Genomic DNA, 19,809 nt, shown 5'->3' on the forward strand with positions numbered 1-19,809 from the left:
ACTGTTATCCTATGGTTTGCAAGGATTTATTTTTGTAATTGTTTCCATGAATTCTACTTTATTTACCTTTCTAATATTTTCACTTTTGTCTCTTCCCAGTTATGTTTCGACTCTATGACACCGATGGAAATGGATATCTTGATAGCTCGGTAAACATCTCTTTCATAAACTTCTTCCATAAACCTGGATCAAAATATTATCCTTTTGAGAAAGAACACACAATTCAGTTAATGTTTTTTTAAGAAAAGGTTCTGCATTGTACCTGTGTAATACAATTTCTCTTGTAATAAGCCCCATGAAGGAGAAAAACTGGAAACAGAAAAAATGTAGAGAGAGTTTGTAGCCATCTTTCAGTTAAAAAAAAATCAATACTAATTCAATGATTATTTTCTTCATACCATGCAATAAGTTATTGTACAAATGACTAGTTCGTAGCAAAGCCTTGAAGGCGTTATTGTGCTTGAGCAATGTAATCTAAACATATTTTCAATAGTGGAAATCTTAAAGGTAATTTCATTAAAGGCTATAGAAATGTTAACTTTTTTATCTAGTGTTTAATACCAATCAAGTTTCTACTTTTATTTAAAATCTGTGGTGAACTGGAAAAAAAATAAACAGGGAAAGCTATAACATCAAGATACATAGAAAATGCAGATATCAGAACCTGGGACAGCATAAGTATATCGGTCTGTTTGTAATAATCGCATAATATGTATGAAGGCTATGCTGGATTGTTTGTACTCATTCACAGTCAACACATATCAAATATATATGCCCTACCAATAGTAGCTAAAGTTCCCATTTTTCCTTGAGTGCAATAGTTCTGCTTCCCATGACAAATGAGGTAGTAGAATACAGGCTGTTCGAAATGGGGTTTCTGGTTGGCTCGGGTATGCACCTAAGCCAGGTAGAACCCACCACCTTTGTCAGGGCAAGGGAGTTACACACTAAATATAACCCAGCTCACCCCCTTGGTAGCTTGGCAGAGCAGTCAGAACCATCCCAAAGGCACACTCAAACAACAGTGACACACTAGGCATACCACAAAAGAGACTCCACACAAGGTTATATAAGAATATCCTTTGTATTATCAATAAAAATACATTGGATCACAATCACATATATTACTGTGCCACTAGGCACTTGTCATGACTTCACAGGGATTACATAAATCACTTGGCGAATCGGGCCACGCTCATAAACATCAGAGTTAGGGTAACCAGTAACTACTGGTAGGATTACCTTTAGCATAAAACACTATGCATAAACAACATCAGTATTGCACTATAGTGCACACTTGTAGAGTTTACACTTTACAAAAATAGCATAGTAACCTTCTTTGTACACACCAGCACTGAAAATAATCAGCAATATGCAGAAATGCCATAGTCACAATTTACCCAGAAGGCATATTAATTACCACAGTCTCCCCTAGCTGAAAGGGCACCTCACTTGTGTGCCTCTATTAAGGAACATGGTACTTTATCCCAAAGTAATGCCTCCAAAGGCAGAAAGACCTCACTCAGTCCCCCTCCCCTAGAGAAATTGCCACCTGCAGCCCCGCAGGCATGCAGTGTAGCTGTTGACAACAAATGTGGTGGCCCCATAATGGTGGAGACCAACAGTGGGCCCAAGCAGGCTCAGCACATGGGAGACCTTCCCCGGTCTTGTGCAGTTGACTAAGAAGGGAAGCTAGCACCTTGATTCCCCTCCTCCACACCGATTCCAAATTGACAATGCCCCCCCGCCCCGCAGAGACTGGAGCTGCACGCAGCGGTAGCCCTTGAAATGCAAGGAGGGGCTGCCAGGTAGCGCGGTCGCACTGGCAATGTGGCTCACCCCTAGTCCGGGCGAGCTGAAGGCTATTGACCCCTGCGGGGTCGAATAACACGGCTTCAGGAGTTTTCCACCTGCATCAGGGATCGGGCCTTCCTCGTATGCCCTGCCTCCCACCACATTATCAACGGAGCTCCTCCTCTGTTCTGGCAGGTTGCTAGGCAACACATTGTGCCCCAGCAGCATTAGGAGCAGCCACTCGGCAACTTCTCAGCGCCTCCTCACCCTAAGCCCCATTGAGCAGAGGGGTTTTGCTCAGCACAACGCTCACCGTGTGCTTTCAGGAAAAATCGGGCTGTTTCCCTTTTCTCCACGTGAGGGAATGCAGTACTCACCATGCACTCTCGGGAAAAAAGAGAAAGCGCTCACCCTGTCCCCACCATGGAGAAATGTAACAGGGAACATGCAGCGCTCGCCAGCGCTACGCTCTCTCCAGCGCTACGCTCTCTCCAGCCCAGAGCAGCCCTTAGGAGCAGTCCACAGCGCTCCTTTTGTGCTGGGCTCCTTTGAGAGCAATAGGGCACTCAGTTTTAGGAAAGCACACAGCAGGCAAGCACACAGAGTCCTTGGGCATATATGCAGACCCTCTAGCAGATCAGCCCACAAGGCAAAGAAACCTCGGCGACTCCCTGCCAGCACAACATTCCTCTGGTCACAAGCAGTGTCTTCTCTCTTTTAATGGGGCGCACAGCCCCTATACTTAGAGTCCCAATGTCTTTGTTCTGGGGGACGCTTCAAACACTATTGAAGTACTCAACACCCCCATTCACATTTCCAGCCCAGGCCCCAGACCACAGGAGGGCGGAGCCAGCATTGTGGAAGGCAGGCACAGCCCTTTCCAGGTGCAGGTGCAACTTCTCCCACTACTCTAAATGCAGACCAGGCCTTTTTAGGTGCAAGGGACAACTCCTCCCGCTACTCTAAATTCAGCCAAGGGCTATTCAGCATAAAGCTGAGTCACGCAGGAAAGGCAGGACTCACCTCAACCCCCCTTGTGACTGGCTGGAGTGAATGCACTTCCCCTCTCCCCTGTCAGTCAGAACCAGATGGTCAATACACATCCAGGCAGGGCACTAAGACACATTAGCACACAGAAATGCCCACTTTTAAAAGTGGCATTTCTAAAATACTAATAATAAATCTGCTTTCACCAATAAGCAGGATTTATCACTACTATACCAAACATATCAAACATGGTCACGCTACCCCTCTAATGTCAGGAATTACCACTGAAGCACTTATCACGGAATACCCAATTCAACCCTATGAGAGGGCAGCCTCACAGCAGTGAGAAACCAAAATAGGCTGTTTGTCTCTACCAGGACATGACACACAGTTAAGGCACACGTCCTACCTTCTACCTACAAAGCACCTTGCTCATAGGGCTAGCCAGGGCTTACCTTAGGGGGGACTTATATGTAGTAAAAGGGAAGTTGCAGACTTGGCAACCACTTTATATGCCACGCCATTGAGGCAGTAAACGGTGCGCATAGGCTCTGCAGCAGCAGATGCCTGAGACAGGTTTGAAAGGCTACTTTGGTGGGTGTCGCAAGGAGCACTGCAATCCCACCAGTGGCATTTAGCATACAGGCCCTGCTTATATGGGACACCACTGTGCTAGGGACTTACAGGTAAATTAAATATGCCAAACAGGTGTAAAGCAGTCTTACCAAGTTTACAATAGAGAGCACATGCACTTTAGCACTGATCAGCAGTGATAAAGTGCCCAGAGTCATAAAACCACCAACAACAGGTCAGTCAAAATACAAGAGGAAGGCAGAAAGGTCTGGGATGGACCTGCAAAAAGGGCCAGGTCCAACACTGGGTATACCAGTATTGAGGAGGGACACCATCCTATATACGCCCTCCTACTTACTGGTGTATATAGGAGGGTATGCCTCGTTTACACTTGTGCATATAGGAGGGTGTCCCTCCTGTATACTTGTGAATATGGAAGGGACACCCTCCTATATGTACCAGTATGTGCCAGGGGTATGCAATAACAGGTGGAGGTCGGCGGGCCTTCAGAGAGTACATGGCTGAATAGAGAAGCTGTTTGATGGGTTTAGTGGGGTGGGTGATTTTTCTGATGGAAATTGCCTTGTGGAGGGGTGCGGCTCATAGCAGGGGACTGGCTAGACAGCATCTAAGGGGCACCAGCCTCCCAGGTTTTTTTTTAACATATGGGTAATGTGTAACTGTACATAATTTAGAACAAGCCAAGATCTGTGAGACTTAATAACTTTACACATCCTTAACATGTAGAACAAAAACAACATTGTATTTAATGTAAAATGCATGGACAATGGAACAGCGTCTTAGTAGTTCATCTGAGAACCTTGACCAAAGCAACATAAATTAGCCTCAGAGATACATTCAATTAAGTTACGGCAGCTTTCCAGCACTGGAAAGTAAAATCAAAAATAAAGATTTTTCACCTGTTAGTGTCACTTTTACACTGCAAATACGGTGCAAAATGTTAATAAACCTGTGTTACATGCATTGTAGTTCCTTTGAGAAGCAGTCGGTCTAGTTCTCGTGAATATCTTAATTTTATGGAAGGAATACATTGCATACTGTTGTCAGATGGTACATGTGCTAAATAAGATCTCATCAAGCCACATCCCCGCCCCCCGAAAACAGATTGACCATTCTATTCTGAAGACTACAAGCCCTGGTTCACATTGTACCATTAATATTCACACTTCCAACTCATCCTCAAAAACTCATAGCAATCTCCTATGTTAGACTGAACCATCATGGCTAGCAACACAGAAAATGTAATAATATTTCCTAAAAAGAGGTTTCCATTTATAGAGAAAGCCACATTGCTACAAATGTTAAATAATGGCATGAGCTGAAAAACATGTTAAGAATTTGGGATATTAGCTCTGTTTGTAACCTAAACCTTCCAACGAATAGTTTGACCTCACATTTTAAATGTGTGTACCTCTACTTCAGAGCTATACCCAAGCCAACTTCATACGATACCTGGTTAATATTTTCACATTTTCGAATGTTGGCTAATTTTGTAATCACACAGATTATGTAATACTGCAGAGTAACAGTATATTGCTTTACATAATTTTTAGAAGCAAAATCATATTTTGTTGGGAAGAAATGAGTTCACTTCCATTAAAAATATCAACATTTTTATCAGTATTCTGGGCAACAAAAATTAATATTCTATGATAAAAATGTAAAAGTGTTGGCAAAACTCAAATTGCAGAAATTGTGCTTGCAAATAAGATAGGAAAATAGATTTTGGGTGGAAGCAGAATATTGCACTTTGCCCAGATCTGATTTTAGTTCAGTGTATTTTATTGTTTGCAAAAGAAAGGAACAACCTGAGGAAAGAACATTTATCATCATAAACATATACAAAAAGAATCTAAAAAAAACTATACAAAACATAATAAAAGGAATAAAATGATTAACACATCAACATCAAATAAAATAACAAAAACACAATAAGACATACAGAACTAATTAAGGGGCATATCAGCAGCGAGGCAATATAAAATGATCGCCACTTTTGCGTCTGTTTTCGGGTGAAAAGCGGAGATAATTTTATCGCCTAATTAGCAAGGTTACGCTATCGCGTGAAACCTTGCATTAGCGCTCAGATTCTTAACGCCCAGCTTTGCATCTCTAATGAGATGCAAAGTGGGCGTTCCTGACCTGACATGACTGGAGAAATGTCGCTAAGCGACATTTCTCCTATCATCAAGCCCCACGCTATGAAGCATAGCGGCAAGAAAAGTAGTGATAACCCCTGTTATCGCTACTTTACTTACGCCTGCTTCAGGACTGATTTAGCCATGATATCCTATGGAAGGTGGATATCATGGCTCAGTTTGTGAGGCCATATCATCAGGCTAACGCCAAACTTTGTGAGATTATCACTGGGTTTCCAGCGACAATCTCACGTTTGGCAGTTAGCGCTAGGATTTTTATCGCTTTTGAGATAAGCGTTGCTAATAGCACGCTATCTCAGCGATAAAAATCCACGTTAGCCGGCGATAATTATCCTAGCGCTAAGTGCGCTTAGCGATAATTATCGCCGGTTGTTGCTGATATGCCCCTAAGAAACTATGGGGCATATTATGAAGACAGGCGATAAAATTATCGCCGCTTTAGTGGCAGAAAACTGCCGCTAAAACGGCGATAATGTGCTTGATCATATGCTCTATGGAATTCCAATTGAAGCCCATGTTAGATGTGAAGGACGTCTAACATGGGCTTCTATTGGAATTCTCTGCGGCATATTATCAAGCCCATTATCGCCGTTTTAGCGGCAGTTTTCTGCCACTAAAGCGGCGATAATTTTATCGCCTGTGTTGATAATATGCCCCTTAAAACGCAAGGGAAGATTCCTAGATAAATAATTAATATAATTGGATGTGTTATAATTAAGCAAGAATACATTGAACACAACCAAAAAATCAGTTACTGTAAACATAGATAACATTCTTTGTCAAAGACTCATGCATGGTTATCAGGTTTCTTTCCTGTTTCCGATTTTTTAGGTGTGACTATCAAGGGCAGTAAAGTCAAGTAGTTTTGTAAAGTTTGCCAAATTTGAACCCTTTTAATGGCTTGCTTAATAGGTTTAATGTTCTTAGTGTCCAGCCTACGATTTTTGCAAATCAAATTACACCAAGCCTTGTAAGAAACATTGTCCACAGTGTTCAAATTTGAGCTAACGAGCTGAAAGTCATGAGTAAGAAACATATCAATTAAACTTGACAGAAGATTTTGATGCTTATACAAATCATAGCACCTGTCTAAAGATATATTACAGTAGGAAAAGGGAATTGTTTGACCACAAATATCTTATGCCAAATCTCTTTTCAAAAATGATTAATTTTAAGGGCAGTCCAGATCTGCTTTAATCTAGTAAATCAATATATTTGTAAATACTTCTATTACAAAATTAATGCTGACATCAAATGTAAGCAATATTTATTAAATATATTTATTTGAAATTACCTAAATGTAAATCATGCGATAATAAATTAAATAAATAGAGTCTTCCATTTTCCCATTTAGGAGCTGGAAAACATAATCTGTCAAATGATGCATGTTGCAGAGTATCTTGAGTGGGATGTTACAGAACTCAGCCCGGTAAATATTCTGAAACCATCATTGTAATATTTTTTGACTGTATGTATATTGAAAGTTATAGTTTATATATTCTGTGATTTTGAAACCCATTACCATTTCATTTAAGATACATAGTAATACACTTTACCATCAGTGTTGTTCTATCAGGGCCCTTTTATTTGGAAACTCTGAATTACACATTATAAAACTACCAAATTGCTTCTTATTTCTGTATACTGTTTTGTGAAATCCTTAGAACAATGCACATGGAATGAGAGACTAAAATATTTTCTTATTGCACATCAGGCAGGGTTTAGGTCTTGAGATGTGAGCTCGGTGGCCATTATATAAGAATTCCAATATTCAATATTGGAATACCCATTAGTGATACAGCATATCCTTCCAACACATTTTATATTAGCAGTAGATACATCTTCTCAGAAGTATTTCATTAACCCCCACCTCCTTTCCCTGAGAATATTCTAAGATATAGAGCATGACATTTACTCAGGGTTACATGAGAGCCAGAAGTTTGAGATGCAATATTGTAAACTGTAGGTCAGAGCACATTTTTTTTTTCAAAGGACAATCTTTCATTGATAAACAAAAATATGTTGATGTCTTCTTAGTAATCAATAGTGAATTGTGGATATGAAGATGCAGCATGAGCTGCCTAATGGACTGTCAACTGGATTTTCTCTTTAGTGTCAGTGGTCGTTTATTTAATGTAAGTGGAAATTCATGAAAGGCTAATTACAATACCCAGATCAATCCAATATTTGTTCTGTATGATGATTTGGAGAACTCTGTATGTGCCTCTGCTCCTGTATTTAGTAGTTTTGAATTTCAGAGGTGTGACAATGCAGACCTCATGACCTGGGAAGCGCCCAGAACTTATATAAAGGAATTGTTTTCCTTGGCTCAACCGGAGGTTATCTGTGGATTTAATGATGTTTTCTAAGGTTATTTTACAAATTCACCTTCACTATGCAGTGAAGATCTTTGTTAGCATAGTCCCACATAATGCACCCTTATCTGTGGCACAACACTATGGGCGAGCAGGAGATATAGCAGGGTAATTTCCCCCTTCTCCTTCTGCAGATGATGTGATTTATGTTAAACCTCTTTAACATTTCCTTTGAGGTCACAACAGGCTGGAAATGTGTCAACTGCCCCACACCCATCACAGACACCCATCATCTAGATCATTGGCACCGCCAGAGCTGTGTATCTCTTGACAGATCTGGACACATGCCTGTTAGACCTTACATCCTTGGTGTGGTATTCCCCCCAATCACTTTGCTTTCACTCCCCTGTTTTGCTAAACTTGTTTGTGTTGGTATTAGGACTCTGAGCACTTTACCCCTGCTAACCAGTGCTAAAGTGATTGTGCTGTCTCCCTTAAAAATTGTAAATTTCGCCTATACTTGAGTGGTATATTTAATTTGCTTATAGGTCCCTAGTAAAGTATACTATATGTACCCTTGGCCTGTAAATTAAATGCTTTTAGTGGGCTGCAGCATTCATTGTGCTTTATAAAACATGTAATACACCTGCCACTGCAGTCTCTAGTGCAGTTTTAGACATTACACAAAATACACCTTTTACCAGGCCTAAATCTCCCTTTTTAAGACTTCTAAATCACCCCTGATGTAGGCCCTAAAGGCTCATAGTGCAGGGTGCATGGAATTTAAAAAATAGCTCATGTGCGTTTAAGTTCTTCTATATGTCCTGGAAGTGAAAAACCCTAATGTCATGTTTCAGGGCCTGGGCCATCACAGGTGCAGTCATCGAACTCAGAGGGATGGCCTCTGGGTAGCGGTTGGCGTGGTCCACCAAGACTAGGATAAACCTTTTGCCAAAAGCTTTATTGAGGTCCGATAGACCAACAATGTCAATGCCCACCCTCTCAAACAGAGTACAAATTACAGGTAAGGTTAGGGGGGGCTTGAACTTTTTTCTTGGCTTCACACTTGCCTGGCAGGTATGACAGGTCCTCCAGAATGCATCCAAGGGTGTCTTCATCCGGGGCCAATAGAAGTGGGTGACAAGCCTAGACAAGGTCTTGTCTTGCCTCAGATGTCCTGCCAGGGGGATATCGTGAGCCAGCACATGGCATGCTCAATGTCCAGGAACCTTAGGCTTTCTGTAAGGGAGGCCATTCTCCCAATAGATAAGGTGATCTCCAGAGGTATTACAAGAATACCTAAGGTTCAGCTTGCCACCTCAAGCCCTCTAGATTGGGGCCACTCTTCGAACACTTTGCAGAATTCCTCTCTGGTAGGCCACCCTCAACTTGCCACCCAGCAAGCTCAGGCAGGTCACCCGTGGTGGCAATGTCCTCCTTGGTAGACTCAATGGCATCCTCCTCAAGTGTCCCATTAACCTGGATCACAGGAACTTCAGGGGCTGATTTCCCTCGTCCATTGCGACTACTCGAAATGGCTGCTTCCTGGGCCATTTTTCCAGGCTCCCTTGACTCCCTTCTCAGGCAGCCGGGGAACTCGTGGTCATACAAACCCATTCAGACAATCCTAACATCTCCAAGTGTGACCTGAGCTCTACCTCTTTACAGAGAGTGTGCTTGAGGTCATTGCCCAACAGACAATCTATTGGCATGGCAGGGCTCTCAGCTACTTTTAGAGAACTTGAGACCACCCCCTACTGAAAGGGAACTAGACCCATTGGTAGTTGTCTGTGACTATGACTTTGTAGAATATGTTAGGGAAGACCTGCTATGAGGACACTAGCTGACACCTCACAGTAGTCATGCTGCATCCTGTGTCCCTCAGAGCCTATTTCTGTTGCCCACTGATGGTGACTCACTGCCTATACATAGAAGTATTGGAAGGTATACAGTCTTTCGACACCATTCCCATGTCCCCATAGAGAAAGTAGTCTAACCTCTGCTACCCCAAGCTAGCTGGATCACCTCCTCCCCAAGCGCTACACTCACCAACCCAGGTGTTTGCCCACTGCTGGGGAGCTGTGCCCTCTTGGGCCATTTGGGGGCAGATTTACAATAAACTAACGCAGCACAGGGCAGCAAGTCATTTTGCTGCGCCATGCTGCATTAGTTTGGAAAGCACAGTGATGCGACATATTTACAACAATATGTCGCATCTCCCTTCTCTGGCGCACAAACTGCTGCCATGCGCTGACGCAGGCAACCTTGCACCATGGTGCATGGATGCCTCATCATGGGGAGAATGTTTTTGTTCAGGAAGGGTACCCTTCCTGAACAAAAACAATCATTAGAGGTGATTTCCTCTTTCTATTTGTGTTGCAGAATGCAGCACCCATAGAAACAGGAAACAAAAATGAGGAGAGATGAATACATTTCTCCTCATTGCGCCTCCCTATGCCTCCCCTGGGAAGGCGTAGCATTCACACACATTTCCAGATTTAAGATTCCTTGTAAATCTGGAAATGTGTCAGGTTCCATGGGTGTTGTGTGGAAACACCAGCAGCAACACCCATGGAACCCCCCTTTCACACAAAGTGCTGCGTGTAAAGGGGTCATATTTACAAGGACAGGAAAAGCCACGCTACGTAGACAACCCAATCATCTAGCATTCCGGAAATAACATAAAACCTGGCTCTTTCTGTGGACGGCAGGTCCTACTCTAGTGTCCAATACAGCGCTGGGATGCTCCCGGGTAGCCATGCGCTATATAAAAAATCCTTCTATTCTGTTCTATTCTATTCTTGTAAATATAAGGCAGGGAAATGCGCTGCCAGTGCGACACAAAAAGTGACTGGTAGCGCAAGGGGCTGGCAGCGCAAGGGGCTTGTAAATCTGCCCCTTGGTGTTTCCCTTGGAGTGCCCATATTTGTAGCACTCAGTGCAATGAGGGACAAACCTCCCTGTCTGTTTATCAAAGAACCCTTTCTTTTTTGCTCAGTTTGGGACTTGCTACTGCTGTTCCCTTAGGAATCATTGTGTGGCCTTTTGAGAACTCTTTATTTTTAAGTTTTTCTCCTTCTTTCTTCTGATGGGACCCATGACCACCTTTTTTGGGAGTTTCCCCATATGCCTGTTTGGACACTCTGAGGATGGCCCAGAGGTCTGCCTCCTCAGCATGTTTCCTGGGCTCAGGCAGCATGCTGTCCACTAGGTGCTGGTACAGTTCTGTAAAACAAATACTGAGCATGGGCTCAGTGAGAATCAAGTAGTGTAGGCCATTGCAATCATTACCCTTGCTGCCCCTCACCTTGCAATTCAGTACCTTGCTGGAGTAGTTAAAGAAATCCATCTAAGACAGATTCGGTAGTTTGTGGCTGTCCCTGAACCTTTTGCAGTACTTTAAAATGGTCAGTCCAAATTTAGAGAGAAGTAAGGCTTTCATGGGGGTGTTCCTGGTTTGGTCCTCGACTCCTAGTGTTAGAAGTGTGTCCCTCCCCACAGGAGGCATAGGTATCCACAAATCAACCCTAAGTGCTCCTTTGGGAACTTGTGAACCCTCAGGGTTACCTCATAGGCAGAAAACCACTAATCTATATAATCTTCCACCACATAATTGGGCATCAGATTTTTAGGGATGGGGACTTTTTTATCCTTCAGACTCTAGATGTATGCTGCTCCTTTTTTTTAGAGTTTTATATAGCACGAACTAGACCCGAGACATCGGGTATCAGAGTGCTTTACATGAGCACCAGTTTCATTACAGAAGAACACATTCATTTTTGTTAGGCACAGGAGATTAAGTGATTTCCCAGAATCACAGGATGTTGAGCGTCGTTGCTGAGACGCGAACCAGATTCCCCAGCTTCGAGGTCGACCGCTCTAGCCGTAAGGCTACATCCTCTCCACTATTAGTGCTGGACTCTGCTTATTTAGCTTTAAAGTTTTAGCTTTAAAGTCCAGCTCTCGGAGGCTTCTCTCATGAGCCAATCTTTCTCCTCCAGAGCCAGCTTCTCTTCTATTTAGCTGGAAATCCCTCTCTGCCTTCCTGTAAGCCATCTCCTCAGGGGACAGGCCATGTGAGGAAAAACTGCTTCCTGCTCTGGCAGGGAGTTCCAACTCAGGAGATGTGTCCTCCTCCTACATTGAAGGCTGAGTCTCTGGGCTGATATCCAGGTCCCGATCCTGCTCATCCATATCAACCTCCTCATTTCCATCCTCTTTTGCTGTTGTCAACTGTTGGACCTCTGTCCAGGCCCTCAGAGCTTTGTGAAGCTGCAATGTCTTTGTGCCCATCTTCATTTGCAGTCCCCTTTCCTTGCAGAAGGGTTTGAGATCAACCATAGTGTAACTTCCCAGATGGGCCACCCAACTCCTTTTACTGCAGGCATGGTCTCAGACGGTCCAGTGGCAATGAAAGTAGATTTTGAAAAAGCAAAAAAAGCCAATCTAGGAAAAAAACAACTGAGAATGGTCTTACATTATTTTTATGGGATTGAAGTGTAATACAAAATTACTGTAGCGCACTGCACAAACATAATTCCCAATCCCATCGCAGCAACCACAGTTCTTGTCAGACTGAAGTTATAGCAACCCTAACGTAACTTGTGTTCAACCCTCTGGTAGCTTAGCGCTGAGCACTCAAGGTTAACTTAGACATCAGGTGTGAAGTACCTGTACAGCACTTTAGACAGTGATTTGTGAAAACGCAACACAAAAATTATTCTACTCCAAATAAGTCAATAGAGTCGATTTTTATAAATGAAACAAGACAACAAAAATCCAATCAGTAAACCACAAAGCGCCAACTGTGGGAATCTGTTCGCACCAGACCAAGACAAAGTCACAAGATCTGGTTGACCAAGATGGAAAGTGGGTCAGCTGCAGGTAACCACTTGAGCCCCCTGAACAAGAGTAACAAAATCCTGCTTGCAGAGCTTTTACTTGATCGCGAGTTGAGGATGCGTTGAGTAGTTGAGGTGATGCAAGATCTGGGTCAGAGATGCACCACAGCGTTGGTTCTGGGAAGCTGTAAGCTGCGATGTGTGGTCCTGCGTCATGGTCAAGGGGGATGTCGGTGAGGGGGGCTTGGGATGCAAAGTCCTGCTTCAAGGATGTGTTGGTCACCGGCTGGATCTAAAGAAGTTACTGGCTTGCAATGCAAAGTTCTTCATTGTTGGTGATCAAGCTGCATCACTGAATTTGGGTCCCTGGAGCTGGCAAGAGTTTCCCATTAACACTTCATTATCTGTCTCCTTTTATGTTGGACAGTCCTCATTCCAACTTTGTTTATTTTTTTAACCCAATAGATACGATCCTAAGCATAGTGTTGGGTGCAGTTGATATGGCACCAGCTTACAGGGCCCCGGTGAGAAAACCTTGCCCAATTCCCTGTATTACTGGTATTGATACCTGATGCGCTAATGCTCATTTTAGTGACCACGATCTCCGATGGTCTACACTAATTTTTTTGGTTTCTACAGCATCTTGTTGGTGTGTAGAAATAAAATACTGTTATGATACATGCTGATCACTTGAGCAGCTTTGTTTCATTGTGACATACTTATTAGCAATGGGAATTGTCTCATGCATGTGTGAATTACCCTATTCATGGCAGTAGTCTGTGTCTCTCGTTTCATATATCTGTTGTCTGTGGTTTATCCTTCTGACAGGTACCAGGATCCCGTTCACCAAGGCGATGATAATGGTTACTTGTGTTTGCACTTATCACTGGTGCTAATATTGCCTCCAGCGATCTGGGTGCATTGATGAGAGTGCCTTGAGGTACTTTGTTTATGATCCTGATGAAATGCTGTGGATCGCCTCAGGGACTTACAGTGGCATGAAATATTTTGACCTTCCCTTGATAAAGCAAACTTCTGACACATTATGTCTTATTTAGTTTGCACTTTGTTTTTATTCAGGCCTACCTCCCCTGAATCTGATTAAAAGTATCCAGGGAGTTAGAGCCTATTTTAATTCAGATTGTTTTACAACAACCTGCACCACATCACACACTACTACCTTTCACTATAGGATTAGACACACTTCAGCGAACTCATGTAGGAAAAAGGGTAAAAAGACATAATATCGAAAAAAAAATATCGAGTGGACAGAATATCGAGTTTTAAATATAGAATGGACAGAATATCGAATTACCAAAATATAGTGGTGAAGAATATCGAAAAACAGGTAAGAAATATCGATTGCAATAATATAGAAGTAAATAATATCGACAGTCATAATATAGTTGTTAAAAATATCGATTTTTTTATAGTGTTTTAAGTGTTAGTATATGTGTTAAAAGTATGTATTAATATTGTAATGTATGTTAGAATATTTTTAAAGTAATGAATTTTATGTTATTTTATTTTTGTGTAATTTAATTCCGTAGCGGGTTGTGGGTTTATAGGGGAGTAGGGTGGGAAGTAATTTAATTATAATACATTAAATAATAATTTATTGGAATTATTAATAACTTTTAATTTAATTTTGCGTTTTACTTCTGTAGCGGGTTGTGGGTTTATAGGGGAATAGGGTGGGAAGTAATTTAATTGTTATTAGTTAATTATTAATTGGTATTGAAAATTAATTGGTTGTTGATTAATTATTAATTGGTAAATAATTAGTATTAATTGGTAATTAATTTGTATTAATTGTTTAATTGATAAATATGTTAATTGTATTTATTTAATAATTGTAGTGGGTAGTGTGTTTATAGGGGAATATGGTGGGAAGTAATATAATTGTAAATAATTAATTATTTAATTGATGTGTGTATATTGTTAATTAATATATCATTAATTTAATTTAGCGTTTTACTTCTGTAGCGGGTTGTGGGTTTATAGGGGAATAGGGTGGGAAGTAATTTATTTGTTATTAGTTAATTATTAATTGGTATTGAAAATTAATTGGTGGTTGATTAATTATTAATTGGTAAATAATTTGTATTAATTGGTAATTAATTTGTATTAATTGTTTAATTGATAATTATATTAATTGTATTTATTTAATATTTGTAGTGGGTAGTGTGTTTATAGGGGAATATGGTGGGAAGTAATATAATTGTAAAAAATTAATTATTTAAATAATTTGTGTATATCGTTAATCAATATATTATTAATTAATGATTAATTGGTATTATTAGCATTTATTAATGTTTGTTATTGAAAAACAATTGGTTGTTAATTAATTATTAATAGGTAATTAATTAAACAAAAATATATTGGTATTTATAAATAATCAATTATTAAATCTTGTGTGATTGGTAATTAATTGTAATACTTGTTTTGATATTAATAATTAATTAATTGTTAACAAAATATTAATTTATTATTTTCCCTACGTTTGCACTTACTTGAGTGGGAATAGTAATTTTTACCCTACTGCTTTGCAACGCTTTCCCTACTGTTGCACTCTCTGGAGTGGGAATAGTAATTTGTATCCCTACGCTATCCAATGCTTTCCCTACTATTGCACTCTATGGAGTGGGAATAGTAATTTTTACCCCTACGCTATCCAACGCTTTCCCTACTGTTGCACTCGCTGGAGTGGGAATAGTAATTTTTACCCCTACGCTATCCAACGCTTTCCCTACTGTTGCACTCGCTGGAGTGGGAATAGTAAATGTTACCCTTCCGCTATCCAACGCTTTCCCTACTGTTGCACTCTCTGGAGTGGAAATAGTAATTTTTATCCCTACGCTATCCAACGCTTTCCCTACTGTTGCACTCTCTGGAGTGGGAATAGTAATTTTTACCCCTACGCTATCCAATGCTTTCCCTACTGTTGCACTCACTGGAGTGGGAATAGTAATTTTTACCCCTACGCTATCCAACGCTTTCCCTACTGTTGCACTCACTGGAGTGGGAATAGTAAATTTTACCCTCCCGCTATCCAACGCTTTCCCTACTGTTGCACTCTCTGGAGTGGGAATAGTGGTTTTTATCCCTACGCTATCCAATGCTTTCCCTACTGTTGCACTCTCTGGAGTGGGAATAGTAATTTTTACCCCTACGCTATCCAACGCTTTCCCTACTGTTGCACTCGCTGGAGTGGGAATAGTAAATGTTACCCTTCCGCTATCCAACGCTTTCCCTACTGTTGCACTCTCTGGAGTGGAAATAGTAATTTTTATCCCTACGCTATCCAACGCTTTCCCTACTGTTGCACTCTCTGGAGTGGGAATAGTAATTTTTACCCCTACGCTATCCAATGCTTTCCCTACTGTTGCACTCACTGGAGTGGGAATAGTAATTTTTACCCCTACGCTATCCAACGCTTTCCCTACTGTTGCACTCACTGGAGTGGGAATAGTAAATTTTACCCTCCCGCTATCCAACGCTTTCCCTACTGTTGCACTCTCTGGAGTGGGAATAGTGGTTTTTATCCCTACGCTATCCAATGCTTTCCCTACTGTTGCACTCTCTGGAGTGGGAATAGTAATTTTTACCCTCCCGCTATCCAACGCTTTCCCTACTGTTGCACTCTCTGGAGTGGGAATAGTAATTTTTATCCCTACGCTATCCAACGCTTTCTCTACTGTTGCACTCTCTGGAGTGGGAATAGTAATTTTTACCCCTACGCTATCCAATGCTTTCCATACTGTTGCACTCACTGGAGTGGGAATAGTAATTTTTACCCCTACGCTATCCAACGCTTTCCCTACTGTTGCACTCACTGGAGTGGGAATAGTAAATTTTACCCTCCCGCTATCCAACGCTTTCCCTACTGTTGCACTCTCTGGAGTGGGAATAGTAATTTTTATCCCTACGCTATCCAATGCTTTCCCTACTGTTGCACTCTCTGGAGTGGGAATAGTAATTTTTACCCCTACGCTATCCAACGCTTTCCCTACTGTTGCACTCACTGGAGTGGGAATAGCAAATTTTATCCTCCCGCTATCCAATGCTTTCCCTACGTTTGCACTCTCTGGAGTGGGAATAGTAATTTTTACCCCTACGCTATCCAACGCTTTCCCTACTGTTGCACTCTTTGGAGTGGGAATAGTAATTTTTGCTCTCCCGCTATCCAACGCTTTCTCTACTGTTGCATTCTTTGGAGTGGGAATAGTAATTTTTACCCTCCCGCTATCCAACACTTTCCCTACTATTGCACTTACTGGAGTGGTAATAGTAAATTTTACCCGCCCGCTATCCTACGCAGAAAATATTGAATATTTTTAATAAATATTACGTTAATATATATGTTTTAATTTTTTTTTTTACTTACATTAATTATTTATTATTTTAATGTTATTTAAGTATTTTTAAGTATGTGTCAGTTAATTATATGTATTATTTCATTAATTTTACATTACTTTTAAAACATTTAAAAAATTCGATATTTTGACTAACTATATTATTTACAACGATATTTTGGATTCTATATTTTTGTATTTTCCTGTTTGGAGATAGGGAGTCGATATTTTGGTATTCTATATTTTGGCATCGATATTTTTGTAAGTCTATATTTTTGTAGTCGATATTATGTCAGTGATCCAGGAAAAAGATCTCCAAAAAAGAGCCCCCTTGTGGGTGCCCATTGGGCATTGCAGTGCCCGCCCAATGAGGAGCAGACCCGATGATGAAGCATGACATTTCGGTGTGTGATAGCTCGATAATCCTATGATGGCTAACCTCATGGCCTTGGGTCTTCTTTGATAATCTCCTTCAACAGTGGATGAGTCTGGAATGGGCACACATTTTGGTTAGTAGTGAAGTATTTGTGCAACACTTCAAACAGTTATAATGTGAAAACATAACACAAATATGATCTCATACCAGATTGAAAAATAGAGTAGATTTTAATAAATGAAACAAGAAACACACAATTGATGGACGGAATGCAGAACAATTCAAAACATTCACCCCCAGTCAAGAGATCTGGGTTAAATCCATCATTCTTTTGCTCACCATGCCGCCCCAGTTTAGACCTGGCCATATGCAAATCAGTCTTGACCCTGTGCCTCATGGGAACTGTCCAGCCCGAACTGCCAAGCCAGGTCCTCCCTGGACCGGAAACAAGCATCCTAGGACCGGTTTCGGGGTTTCACCCCTCTTCAGCCAGGATAGCTTGTTTCCAGTGGTACAGTGAGCCCAGGACCCACGTCTGGGTATACCTGGCGCACTTAGGGTGAGTAAGCAAAAAACACACAATGCTCAGACGTGGGTCCCATGCTCTCCATGCCACCGGAATCAAGCTGTCCTGGCTGAAGCGGTGTGAAACCCCGAAACTGGTACTAGGATGCTTGTTTCCATTCCAGGGAGGACCTGGCTTGGCAGTTCGGGCTAAAGATTTAAACAGTGAGGCTGCATTAGTGATGTAGAGTCCTTGCAAAGGAAAGTCCACTCAGCAGAGGTGAAGCGGCGGCTTAGCTCATGATTGTGCCGTGCAGAAGAGGAGATGTGTTGATTCCACGGGGTCCACAGTTGGGCTGGCAGAGCACCTTCAGGCCCACTTCTAAGGATTCAGGACTGGGTTAGCACTAATTGTTAGGGTAGAACTCACAGTTGCAGAGTCCAGGTGCTGATATGCAAGAGACTAGCCCTTGGAGTCACTCTGGTTTTCCTGGAGACAGGTTACATGCCCAGTCCTTCGCACCCAGGCAAGAGGGCGGCTGATAGCAGGTCAGCACAGCAGGCAGCAGTCTTTCAGGGAGGCAGGTCAGCAGAGTAGCAGTCCTTTTAGCAGCAAGCTGTCCCTCGTCCTGGCAGAGTCTTCCACAGGTCCAAAAGTATACTGAAGAGTTGGTGTCCGAGGTCCAATCTTTATACCAGGTGCCACCTTTGATGTGGAAGAAGCTTCTAGAAGCTTCCTTTGGAAGTGCACAGTTTTCCTGCCTCCCCTGGCTCCAGACTAACTGCAAGGGGTATGCAATCATTTGTGAAGACAGGACACTGCCTAATAAGGTGTAATTGGGGCTGTGCCTAACTCTTTCATACCATCCTGCCAGTGATGCCCATCCGACACACCTACACTCTCTTTTGTGTGCGGATGTCCAGGAGGAATACACAAAACCAACTGCCAACTACACCCACTGAGAACTGTTCACTTGTTTGCATTTGGAAGTTACAGATTATAAAATGTAATAAGGTAACTACAAGGTTATCCTGTAAGGAATGCAGGCCTTGCAGTAATGAAAGACAAATGTAAGAGTTTTTCACTACCAGGTCATGCAAAACTTAGACTTACAGGACCTACTTTTTAAATACATTGCACCCTGCCTTGTGGGCTGTTTACAGCCTGTCCTAGGGGTGACTTATATGTGTTAAAAAAGCAGGTGTGGGCCTGCCAAAAGGTTTATATTGCCTAGTCGGCAAGGCAGTTAAAGACTGCACACACAGGCCGCAATGGCAAGCCTGAGAGAGGCTTGTATGTCTACGTAAGCGGGTGGCATGTGTTGCAGGCCCAATAGTAGTATTTAATTTACAGACCCTAGGTACATATAGAACCACTTTAAAAGGGACTTATAACTAAATTAACTATGCTAACTGAGGATAAGCCAATGTTACCATGCTTTAAGGAGTGAGCACAAGCACTTTAGCACTGGTTAGCTAAGGCCATCAAAAAGGAGATCAGAACAATACGGAGGAGTAAGGCAAAAACTTTGGGTGATGAAGACCACCCAAAGGCTGACAAGTCTAACAAATGTGTTTCTGGATTTTTCCGCAGAGATTAACATGTTGGTTTAGGTGTGCTTGGAAATACTGTTAGCAAAGGAAGCTATGTTAGTTTAGTGCTTACTGTTATGCATGATATGCATTGAACTAAATGTAATATGTATCGATCTACTTAACTAATTGAAAGGTATTTTCAATTTCACACAAATATCCGATACTGAGTGGGCTATAAACCTCTTATCTAGATGTTTGGCTCCTGAGTAAACACCCAATACGTTTTTACTTATTTGAATACTCTAGTATTGAACATTTTACCACAATTTAAAAGATGACTATTTTGGT

At 41.7% G+C, this 19,809-nt stretch overlaps 1 protein-coding gene across 2 annotated transcripts in view; it reads left to right on the top strand.

Annotated features, from left to right (window-relative positions):
* Positions 1 to 19,809, top strand: part of DGKB (diacylglycerol kinase beta) — a 1,940,047-nt gene that overhangs the window by 428,857 nt on the left and 1,491,381 nt on the right. For both annotated transcript variants that reach the window (XM_085630814.1, XM_085630813.1), the window contains 2 exons: positions 100 to 149; positions 6,889 to 6,963. In XM_085630814.1, the coding sequence (XP_085486940.1) occupies positions 100 to 149; positions 6,889 to 6,963 (125 nt within the window). The remainder of the gene's footprint in view (positions 1 to 99; positions 150 to 6,888; positions 6,964 to 19,809) is intronic.

The sequence above is a fragment of the Triturus cristatus genome, chromosome 10 (genome assembly GCF_964204655.1).
Source record: "Triturus cristatus chromosome 10, aTriCri1.1, whole genome shotgun sequence".
NCBI lineage: Eukaryota > Metazoa > Chordata > Amphibia > Caudata > Salamandridae > Triturus > Triturus cristatus.